The sequence below is a fragment of the Cucurbita moschata genome, unplaced genomic scaffold (genome assembly GCF_002738365.1).
Source record: "Cucurbita moschata cultivar Rifu unplaced genomic scaffold, Cmos_1.0 Cmo_Scf00041, whole genome shotgun sequence".
Lineage (NCBI taxonomy): Eukaryota > Viridiplantae > Streptophyta > Magnoliopsida > Cucurbitales > Cucurbitaceae > Cucurbita > Cucurbita moschata.
The window spans coordinates 143,868-155,409 of NW_019268557.1; the positions used below are offsets into that span (position 1 = coordinate 143,868).

At 35.5% G+C, this 11,542-nt stretch overlaps 2 protein-coding genes across 5 annotated transcripts in view; both read right to left on the bottom strand.

The window, feature by feature from the left end:
• Nucleotides 1–314: 314 nt before the first annotated feature.
• On the bottom strand, nt 315–683 carry LOC111433012. The gene has a single exon (XM_023069895.1). It carries the CDS (start codon nt 681–683, stop codon nt 315–317), a length of 369 nt encoding a protein of 122 aa, XP_022925663.1.
• A 1,258-nt stretch (nt 684–1,941) lies between these two features.
• Nucleotides 1,942–11,542, bottom strand: part of LOC111433182 (UDP-N-acetylglucosamine diphosphorylase 1-like) — an 11,190-nt gene continuing 1,589 nt past the window's right edge. Inside the window, exons 4-16 of one of the 4 annotated variants that reach the window (XM_023070137.1) lie at nt 10,577–10,616; nt 9,590–9,682; nt 9,291–9,403; nt 9,133–9,207; nt 8,108–8,147; nt 7,935–8,017; nt 7,764–7,841; nt 7,103–7,246; nt 4,116–4,183; nt 2,843–2,957; nt 2,588–2,744; nt 2,384–2,509; nt 1,942–2,209 (exon numbers count right to left, since the gene is read on the bottom strand). In XM_023070137.1, the coding sequence (XP_022925905.1) occupies nt 2,412–2,509; nt 2,588–2,744; nt 2,843–2,957; nt 4,116–4,183; nt 7,103–7,246; nt 7,764–7,841; nt 7,935–8,017; nt 8,108–8,147; nt 9,133–9,207; nt 9,291–9,403; nt 9,590–9,682; nt 10,577–10,616 (1,104 nt within the window). In that variant the 3' untranslated portion in view covers nt 1,942–2,209; nt 2,384–2,411. Of the gene's footprint in view, nt 2,210–2,230; nt 2,510–2,587; nt 2,745–2,842; nt 2,958–3,360; nt 3,789–4,060; nt 4,184–7,102; nt 7,247–7,763; nt 7,842–7,934; nt 8,018–8,107; nt 8,148–9,132; nt 9,208–9,290; nt 9,404–9,589; nt 9,683–10,576; nt 10,617–11,542 lie in introns of those variants that run through there. The other 3 variants (XM_023070140.1, XM_023070139.1, XM_023070138.1) reach the window with 3 other exon arrangements.

The following is an 11,542-nucleotide window of genomic DNA, read 5'->3' on the forward strand; positions in this document are numbered from 1 at the left end:
GGAACTCTGACAAATTTTGATTCTTCCCTCTATCATTCCTTTATCCATCCATCACTTCTTCCCTACGATTTTCATGTGAACACATCATACGATCCTGACCCTCTTTAAGCCATAATTATTGGCTCGATTATTTCACGAGAAAACAAGAGTATGAAATAAAAATTATCTAAACTCGATCTTAATGTGCTTTTTCCTTCTCTGAAAGTCTTGAACCGTATATATTTATATATATAATCAAAATCAACCTGATGTAGCAGACAAGTTAAAGGTCGATAAAGAAAGGGGAAAGAAAAATTCTAGGGATAGAGATCGCGCTAGCGAGAAGTAGTGACTGTTGCAACAGGAGCAGAATGAGAAACATTTCCTGGATTGGACGCGAATCTGGATGAGAAAGCGCAGTACTGATAGTAATGTTCATCTAACAAGCCTCCGCAGCCGCTGGTGTCGAAGTTAAGAGAGTAGCTCAAAGGATCGTAGCGGCATTGGAAGGTGCTGCTGCTCTCTCCAGCGGTGCTACGGAGTACTCTGCTGCGTTTCTTCAGTTTGCGCAACAGTTTGGCGAAGCAGTTGCAGTTGGAGGAGGAGGCCTTCCTGGCGAGCGAAGTCGCAGTTACGGCGGCGGAGGATGTGCAAGTTTTGGCGTCGGCGGAGGCGTTGTTCTTCGGCCACCAGAGAAGCCACATTTGCGAGATGTGAGTTGAAGTTGCAGAGCAAAGAGCGGCGAAATGTGGAAAGCGGAAGGCGATGGAGATGGAGACAGTTAGAGGGCACTGTGAGTTTGAAGTCTTGCTTAGTTAATTTATATAGGGAAGTGGGCAGGTGTATTTCACGCGCTATCACTGCGCGTGAAGATGAACTCTATCCTTGGATCTCAGCGTGGTTATCAAAGATTAAAGAAGGAGAATAAGGGAAGCCGTTCTTACTTTCTAGTAAGTCATGCGTCCTCCACGTGATCCAGCATTGATAAACCCTAATTGTCTTTTTGATATATATATATATATATATTTTTTTTTTTGTTAACCCAAAATTTGGTAGAATAAATTGAAATTTTAGGGAAGTTTTAATATAAATGGAAAAAAAATTATATTCCATTTTGTTGCCACCATACCGTTTTGAGTCTTTTGACATGTTTTTCTATGGGCAGTTTTTGGCTTTTTCCGGACTAATTTGGTATTTTCAGGATAATTTATTAATGAATGATTATATGTACCAGTAACCCATAGGAAAACTTATCAAAATTGAGTTGGACATATATTATATTACATGATTTTTTTTTTATTTTTTTTATTTTATCATTAAACATGGGCACAGTGTCTCAGTCTTACTCTAAATAGAGTAGATTGTGACACACATGTTGCGACAAGCAAAGAGACAACCTTTAAGTGGTGTCTATCTGACCACACGAGGGTAGATGAGTGTCATGATGCGACCGAGAATGATAGTGTATCATCTAACACACCACACAGAGTGGGCATTGAAGAGAAGACGACACCTAAGCAAGATAAGAGCATGAGTAGATAAGAGTGTCAAAGATAGGCTTGTTGAAGGGTTAGGTAGAGCCCCGATCCTTAATCTTCCAAGAGTGTATGTTTATTTAGAAAAATAGAAAATAATAAATTGTTAATGGGCATGGGTTGACACAACATGCTCATCTCTAACTTCACTTGGATCCACTTGCATTGCATAAAGTTTCCTTATTTTTTATTGTTTGTAAACATATCCCTTATATTACGTTTATGTTTGATCATCGACCTCAGAATGTTTCTTAGTGGGTTATTATTTTTCTTTTTTAGTGTCAATCCTTTGATTTTTAAATATTAAGTAGTTTCAGACCAAAATTTGATTGTCTGTTAGCATGTCCCCAATATTAAGCATACGTTTGATTATCCACTTCTGCATGTTTTAAGTGTTTGCCTTTTGCTTTAAAAATACTCAATTTCTCTCCATTTTGGTTGGGTTAAGTTGTAAATTCATTGGTGGGTGATGAGCATACCAGGACTCATATATTGGTTCGCTGATTATGGGCATTAATATCTCTAAAACAAAACAGGGTATTAATATCTCATAAATGAGGAGTAGACCCTAACCTCTTGGGCTAAAGCATTGGAGGTGGGATTGTGGTTGCCCACTTCTCTCCATTCAGTCGTTAGCTGTGAATATTCCAAATTTGCGTCTCTCCAAAGTCATCGGCCCATTTGAGGAACGGAATCTAAAATCCACTCATCTTAGATGGCCTTTAGGAAATATAATATTAACAAAACCAAAGAAATACTAATTGGATGTCACAAAAGCATTAGATAATGCACACTGCATCTCGCAAGTATAAGAAAACGGAAGCTCATTTTCAATGCTAACTCTAAAATAATAAAAGCCGATGACTCACAAATAGAATTTGGAAAAGTTGACTCCAACTAGAAAGAAATTTCACAAGGTGCATGGAATGTCCTTCCACGGCATATCGCTTCTAGATTTTCTCCGGCATACGAACGAAGTGGTGATACTTCCACGCCTAGGATTCAATATCGGACATATATTATATCAGAACACCGTCATGAAATGATCGAAATTTTTGTGTATCAAAATATACCAGTTGCATATAAGGGCACTGAATGTGTCAAGAATCCACCAGCTGCAACCACCCAGCGAGCATGGAGTCGGAGAACAAGCAGCCTAGCACTATCTGGAGTGTCAAAATTTGACCCATTGCCATTTTTCACAGGTGCGAACTCTTCTTCTCGTAAGATCTAGTTAAAGATATAAAAATGAATCTCAAATACCAAGTATGGTGATACGAACCCTCCTAAAATAGTTTTAAAAAATTGCAAACAAGAGATGCTTTCACCTCAAATAGTGCAGTAGAAGGAGCATAAGGAAATGCATCGAATATGAACTGCTCCATTTTTAGTTCCATTGTATGCCCGTGAATAGAAGGAATTTTTTTCTCCGCTAGATGGTAGCTACAGTTAAAAGAAGCATATGAGCAAGCTCTTTATGATATATATGATCCGTAGAATCGCTGTTAACTCTAGGAGATGGCCTGGCAATGTAAGGCACAAAAGAACACGCATTGAAGACAAGCCTCTTTCTGAAACTGTGCAATACTACATACTAACAATACCTCATTTATCTAGCCCTTAACACGGTTATTAGTCAACCAGTACCTTGGTACTGAGGATAAATTGTAATCTGGATGCTCCTAAGCTGATTGCTAAGTTATATCAGTTTCATCCTCCTTGGACTAGAAGGAATGACAGAAACTGGTTATAATTCAGGGAAAGTGAGACAATATAGGAGGGCGAGGCAGACAATAATGCCCTTCGTAACAAAATAAGATTTTTTTTTTCTTGCAAAAAAAAAAAAAAAAAAAAAAACAAATCAGAAACTCAGAGAATTCATTGAAAACCCTTTTATTTTGCATAGATGAGAGCTGTAAAACCGGTACACAAACGATCAAGGGCATCTGTGAATGCATGTGTATATAAATAATTGTGGGTGTTCATGCAAGCTTATATGCCTCAACTAATTTCATGGTATAACCAGTTAACCATTGTACAACAGATAAATCAACAAATTTATTAGAAATGTTAGGTTTTGTAGGCTCCAATATTTGATTAACAAAAATGTGAACATGATAAAGTAGAACCACGAGAATATCCAACAAGTCCGAGCCTGAGTCAATATTTTTAATTAACACCATGCTAGATTTAAGAAGCTTTTTCATATTAAAAATAATCCAATCTCCAATGGGCACCAAGTCTGAAGTAGAAATATATTGCTGATTCTACAACCTTCAATGGTAAAAAAAAAATTTAGGTTCTATGGACATAAATAAATAAGATAAAAGAATTGTAGATCCTTGTTCATCTTCCGGTTAATTCAACCTTAGCAATCAAAACTAGTGTACTACTCAACAATCTAACAGTAACCATTCATTGAGCATTTCAATCATTTCCTAATTTGAATAGTGGTTAAAAACACTAGCAAGGACTAAAACATGTTCTAACTAGAACATCATTACCACAAGGATAGGAAATCATCAAACGGACAATTGGAACCTTACTCTGTTCAATTATAAAACTGGGGAGGGAGGTAGGGAGAGAGAGAGAGCTACTAACATGCTGTCCTTTTCGAGACCATTTGCCACTTGGTTTAGAAAATCCAATGTAAACATGTGTAAGCACACCTGAAAATGTAAAAAAAAAAAAAAAAAAAAAATTAAACATGTTTAAATTTCATTTTGTTGACATTTCAAGTGTCAAAGCATAGAAGATGACCGACATGATAAGTTAGTTGTATTGAGTGCAATTTTCAAAAAGGCTTAAAGATTTTGCTCCATCGAAAGAAAATGTAATCTTCATAACTAAAAAAATTAGGGTATAAGATTTATAAGAACGTATTACAATTTATTATATGGAAAGAATCTGATAAATCTCCTATTAATTATGTGTATAGGAGTATGCGCATGAGGAAGAAGAGTGGGGTCAAGGATGTTGTTACAAATTAGTTAGAAGCGGGGAGGTATAGGTGTGGGCAATGCATTCGTGTGATAGGGAGAGGAAGAGAGGGGAAGCTCTGGAATTCTTTCCTTAACATTGTACTCCTTGGTGATGCATAAACTTAGTTCTTATCAACAATGGTATAAGAGAGAGACGTGATTGGGAATACACACAAGGAAACTCAGATAGAAACTTTGGAAAAAAGAAGTTAGACTGATCTGCGAGTCAATGAAGGAGGAGGTGGAAGTAAATATAGGAAATATAACCATACTTTGGCTTCACTATATCCAAGGCTTGCAGACTTTCAATGGATAGGCTTCTCTTTCCCATTTTCTTTCATCCATCTCTCTTATCATCAGCAAATCATTCATGGAAGTGGAACTTTAGTTCTTCTGATAGTTTTACAGCACATTCTGTGATGGATCTTCTTGTGATGTAGGCTCTTATATATATATATATAATAGATAATTTCATTGATGATTGAAATTTACAAAAGGGATGTAATATTCATGATGTTTACAAAATACCTTCCCAATTTACAATGAGGGAGGTATAACTATAGGAAGTAAAAATATTAGATGGTTTACACCAAGATATAGCTTGGTAAACAATATTGTCAAAGAATTTTGTGTAAGCCTATGTCTTTTCCGCGAATATTTCTTTCTTTCTTTCCACATATTCCAAAAGAAATCCATAGTAGGGTTTTTACATTCAAGAAGGGATGGTGCGTTAAGGTCATATCCAATAGATCCTTTACCTCCCTAGGAAATGTGAGATGTCATCCGAAGAGATTGAGAATCGTTGTCTAAAAATTTTGACTACACATGCATTGCATAAATAAGTGGCTCTGTGATTCGTTTTCTTTCGTGCATAATGGACACCAATTTGGAAATAGAGTCACGTAGGACATTCTTTTTTTTTTTATTTTGAAGATTTTTACTTGTACTAAGCGCGATTTTCCAAAGGAAGAAATTCACCTTTCTAGAGTGTTCTCCTTTCCATATTGTCTTTGCTAGCATGAGATTAATTACTTTGACATTAATCTATATTCAGCCATTACTCTATATTATATTGTGATGCAAAATGATAATACTTCCATTACTTTATATTCAGCCATTTGGCAAGGGTTCTATCCTCCCAAAATTAAAATCCACCTTTGGGAGCATAGTCGTGGTGGTTCAACCCAATGGATCAGGTTCAACTTCGAATGCCCTATATTTCTCCCTCACCCTCTTGGTGTTTCATGTGTTATGTTCATTCAGAATCACCATCTTTTCAGACAATGTTCCTTTCCTCAACAGTATTGGAGTTATATTCTCAGATTTTGGATGGAGCATTATTTTGCCAGGAAGCAATTTTAATCTATTATCCTTGATTTTTGTGGGTAATCCTTTCAAGGTGAATGCGAAAACACTATGGGAGGCTATTAATAGCTCTTCTTTTTTTGGTCTCTTTGGTGCGAAAGGAATAGGATAATCTTCAGCGGCATATGTGGTTATTTTGAAGGTTTTATTGATCCAACTTTTTTTAATGCTTTGTGTGGATGCAAATGTTCACACCTTTTTACTGATTGTAGTCTTACAATTTTATTAAACGATTAGAAATCTTACTTGTAACCCACCGTAGGTGGCCTTTTCATTTCATTTATCAATGAAGTATATCTCAATTTCTCTCTGATATATACATTGGCTGATACTATTTTTTCATCTCTCCTATATTTACTTCTGTACTATGGATAACTAAGCTACCATACACATATATGCAAAGAATTGCAAGAAATCCAAGTACGAAACAGTCTCCTAAAAGGTTGTCAGCCTTTGACCTAAATGGTTCGGGAAAATATGTATTATTCATGACTTACAGGGAATGCTGGAGGATACTACTTCCTATATATTTCCTATATTTATATTAAGAAACCATGCATAGACTAAGAAATCCGTTCCAACAGCTGCTAGCACTCCTTGATACACTTCTTAGAGGGTATGCAAAATTTCCTACTGTTTCAATGCCTATGGTAATAAAAAATTCAAACATCTTTCTTTTTTTTCATTTCTTCTTATCACTCACTTTTGGGCATAAGGGGAGAAACCTCTCATCATCAAGGTACTAGTATCTTTTAGTTATGCGAATGTTATTAAGAACACTCCCCTGAAAGGTTTAAGCAACCTAACTGACCTCCCCATCATCCATTCTTGTGTAGGTTAATATTTGAGAAGGAACTTCTCTGATTATAATATTTACTCCATATCTTCTGTGGACAGGAGTTATAAATTAGGTGGATGTGTTTTTTCTTCTTCCTCCTGAATTTCAGGAACAAACTGCTGGGGTGTTTAGGGTGTGTGCACACTGAAACCAAAACATATAATGCATGATAGTAAAGATTGAAGACGAAATTTGACAAAATGCAATACATAGAAGCAGGCAACCACTTAATAAGTTACTAAACAATTTCATGAATAAAATTTAGGAGTAAAGAAATATTGAAGAATTAATTTTAGTCCACACAGAAACAACCTCAAAACCTGTATGTGTAAATAATCGGGCTAGATACCAGAAAGTTAGATGTATGAAAAGTTCCACAAAAGAAAAGGAGAAACAAACATTACATTACTCCAACAGAAACGAAGACGCCCTGTTACTTGATTGATAGCAGAAGCCAGTGATGGATCCAATTCACTGTACTCAACAACAGTGAGCGGTCCTCCTTTACCTCGTCGGACAAATACACCAACCTTCTCTTGGGGATATGCCTAAAACCAAATGAATTACAAAAAATAAAAAATACGATCTAGTCATTGAAAAGATGAATGAGGTCAACTAAGGTTGGAGAAAATGTTAAAAGAATCTATTTCATTTGGTGGCCATCGTTGGGGTGGATGTCAGAGAAGTTATAAACCTTAAGTGAGAAATTTTTTACAAGTACGCACCAAGAAACTAGATCATCTTTTACACTGGGTTTTAGACTTGAGACTATATCAATTTCTTTTATATCCTTGAGTGTTTGAGCTTGCTATGGTGCACCTTTTACATAGCAAGAACAAAAATTCTAATTTACATTATATCGATTTCCAAAAAGGAAATACAATTTTCCAGAGTATAACAATATCTAAAAAGAGATCGAAGCCAACAGTACTTATCAGAGATCTACAACTAATGCATAAATATTCTAATTTAGACAAGATGTTCCACAGAACCATGATTTTAACCAAAGAAAATTAACATAGTTAATCTCTTCCCATATGTAAAATAAACAACAAGATTAATTACCTTACGAACAACTTTTGCTGCCGCAGATACACCTCTATCAATGAAATATCCCAAGAATGTTGGATCAGCCACGCGAACCTATAATTAAGATGCAAAAATTTGAAACATTTTAATAATTTTGCAAAATCACTCATCCAGCACAATGAAAATTCAACAGATACAGCAACTCACTAATGCATTGTCAACTCCATAGCAGTCAATATATTTAATCCCTCTTGCTGACATATCTTCTAATAAGTGTGAGGATCTTAAAGCTGATCAATAAACAACAGGTCCACATAAGAGGGTAAAGAATAGAGTTAGAAATAGCCAACAGCTCGAGCCTATTAGTTTGACCAGCTTACCTGCATATACCCCTCCATTTCCATCTGGAGCCTTAGAAACCTAGCTTTTAAGAATTCAAACTTTTACAACCACAGATTCTATAGAATTGGAATTAGAGAATTAAAGCATGACATAGAGATATGGATTTCAATAATATCAAAATCATCATAATGGTAACTATTAGGATCCCAATGAGATTGCCCAAAAAGAGATGTCCATTTAACCTACGGAGCCATTTAAAGAGGGAATGGAGAATCCCCGTTGGAGAGGAAGCAGAGAGAGATTTCTCCTTATTAGCTAAACAGTTCTATGTTCCTTGTTCCTGGGCCCACCCTGCCCTCTTTAAATATATACATACATGTAGGTATATACATATGTACAGCAAATGTTAGTAACTTAGTAGCAGTAATCGTAATAGGGATTTAGGTACTAGGCAGTATATATGTAGAAGTAAAGCAGTATGTTTTACATTTTTTTTAATAGAAATTATATTGAAAAATGAAAATTATCCATTGAAAATTTTCTTCAAAAGGAATAATTTTTTTAACAAAATATTAAAGAGAGAAAAATTACCCGCGTGAATCTAATTCCCACGAAAATAAATGGAGAATTTTGATTGAAATAGGTGGCAAGGACTTCCCCACCTGTGGACATCTCTAACCACTGATCTATCAATCCAGTACTCATCCACTACATAGCGTTCCCCTATATCCATGGCTTCTAATAAATTCTTTTCATAAGATTCTTCCCTTCCCCAATTAGTTCACTTAATACAAAGTATGAAATATTAATTTATGAGTAGTCCAAATCAAAATATATTCCCCCTTGGCTATGAAGCTATCTCTGGCAGCACTTCTTTATTCAAGAAAAATCAGTCACGTTCCTTCATTTATTTTCTATCTCAAGAAATCAAAGATTTACCAGAAGAGCCAAACGCATACAGGACATGTTAGGGGAAGGAGGAAAGGTAAATAGTGTGTAAGAGATATGACATGGATAATTGGAGATTTATCAATTCATGTGGGAAAAAAAATTGAAGCCATACTCTGTATGGTGTTTCCATCACAAATCTACCATCTTTGAATATACAAGGAATGGTGCCCTGCTGAAAGAAGGTGACCTGCAATCCGGACATGGTGAAAGTGAGTGTCAGAGCAAGCAGGGAATAAAGAGAAAAAGAATAAGCATTTAAAGGAGTATAACTTGATTAGCCTCCAAACCAAAATATTTCTGACTTTCAAAAAAATTGCGAGTGGCCTCGTCGGTAAATGGACTGGTCATCACATACCAATGAATTGATGCAGAACTGGTAGAATCTGAGATTAATAGTGTAAGTGAATAACTGACACTAACATCCATTATAATCTAAATTCATCAAAATTCTCCAAAGTTATACCCCCAGTCCATTATTTCCTAGTAAATTTGGTTACAAGCACGAGGTCCCCACCGTCAAGGACAAAAAGAAAAATAAAAGGGAAGTATAATGAATAGTGAAAACTTACTATCAGTTGTAGCTTGAGCAGCTAATCTTTGAACGTGCAACATTCTCTCAGCTTGAAGTTGAAAGAGAGATTTCCCCGATGGAAGTCCAATATCTAACAATAAAGTACATTAAAAACAAAAATACTTGAGTTTATCAATGATATATATACAGAAACAAAAATGAGAAATGACTTTCCACCTCCCTTCAATGGAAAATGAAACTATAAATAATAAGGATTAGATTATTATGTGTATGAGATTGGGGAGAGAGATATAATTCATTAATCATCATTGTACCTCAAATAGTATGAAAATACTCGGACATCACTTACTGCCATAGAAAACATTACAGTTACAAATATTTCAAGGAACACATTGTATTTTTAGTTCTTACCTTAAGTGTCCTCATGGCAATCTATCCCTTCATATCGTGACCTCCTACTTAGAGTGTGCTATTTTTAACGCAAGCCATTTTTTTTCAATGTCTATATTACTTGTTTCAGGTACACTTATGTCCTCGTTACACATTTATAATCTCTCTCTAGAATCAAACCAGAACCCAAACTGGGAAACAACTTGCCATGCCATGACTATTGTTGGTGAATTTACAAAATGGATTGTAACCGCCTATAGCCTTGGGAGTTTTAACCCCACCTATTTAATTTATCAATGAAATTGTTTCTCTTCTCGAATACGAAAAGGATTTAGGATAATACAAAACCAAGAAAATCTCAACAAAAAATGAACATGACCCTATGAACATACACACGTCTATTGATTGAATCATAATTCATAAAGCCATCAACTATTGGATTCTAGAATCAAATATCCACACCAAAACATTATGAAGACTGTTACAAATTGGCAAGTAGAAGGAATGACTAATTCAACAAGTAAATAAGTAGATGAGTAAACATCAATTCTACATGCAAATCAATTTAAATGACACCTCCATGGAGAACCCTAAAGTAATTGCTCTATTATTTAGTGAATATGATTTTACTTACTGAAACATCCCTTAGGATCAGAACTGCCCAGCCGAGTTCCCTGCATTTCAATTTCAACAGAAGGAAAATAAAAAGGCAATCGAGCATCCACCCATGAAAAAATAAACCAATAGTACTGCCCCAGATATGAATCAATTGAAAATTAAATAAATAAACAAGAACATGTCTATTTAGGCAGCTTTTTCGGATCCCTTTTCTTAGTAAATCTACAAAATTCATTCTACTACATTTAGACCCCTCAATTTTGTGAAGTAGATAGTTTTCAATCTGCTCAACTCCAATGAAAATCCGACCACTAGTGGACATTATTAAGAGTATGGGTAAGTCATTCTTAAATGAAAGAAATACTTCGCAGAAGGGTATACCAGAGATCGAAGTCATTACAAGAATATCTTCTTTTTAAAGGAAATAAGAAAAGTTGTGCTCGTCTTAAAAGAAAAGTTACTAAGAAATCAGATACTTTAGAACCATCTATATAGACAGAAGAATTTTTTCTAAGAAAAAGGTTGAGCTTCAAGTTAAGGCTCGAAAGAGACATTAAGGCCTCAAATTTTCGTATCCACCAACGCTCATATCTTGAAGTCAGAGAAGAAGAAAAGAGAGGTCATATACGCCACCTTTCTCCTGAATTGCATGTGTCTAAATCATACTGAAAACACTTTCCAAACTAGATGATAACCCTGCTGAATAAAGCATCTATTCATTTGTGTGACTACTGCAAGTAATGATCTAGCCATATCAGTAATATTAATCGCAGTGGTAGAAGTCATTGTCACAAAACTTCATGTTCACTATTCAATTCAAGTACCAGCACGAGATAGATTACTCAAGCGTGACAGACTCGTCTCTGCCATCTTATATCCTTTAGTTCTACAATTAAGTAGCCGTGCCCTGCACTTTATGTCTTCAAATAAAATAATTTATTTACGGATTGCAATCCCCACCCACAGCCACCCCCCCCCCCCC

Coding starts and splice junctions, on each gene's coding strand:
- LOC111433012 (XM_023069895.1), bottom strand. CDS start 683: ATGTGGCTTCTCTGGTGGCCGAAGAACAACGCCTCCGCCGACGCCAAA.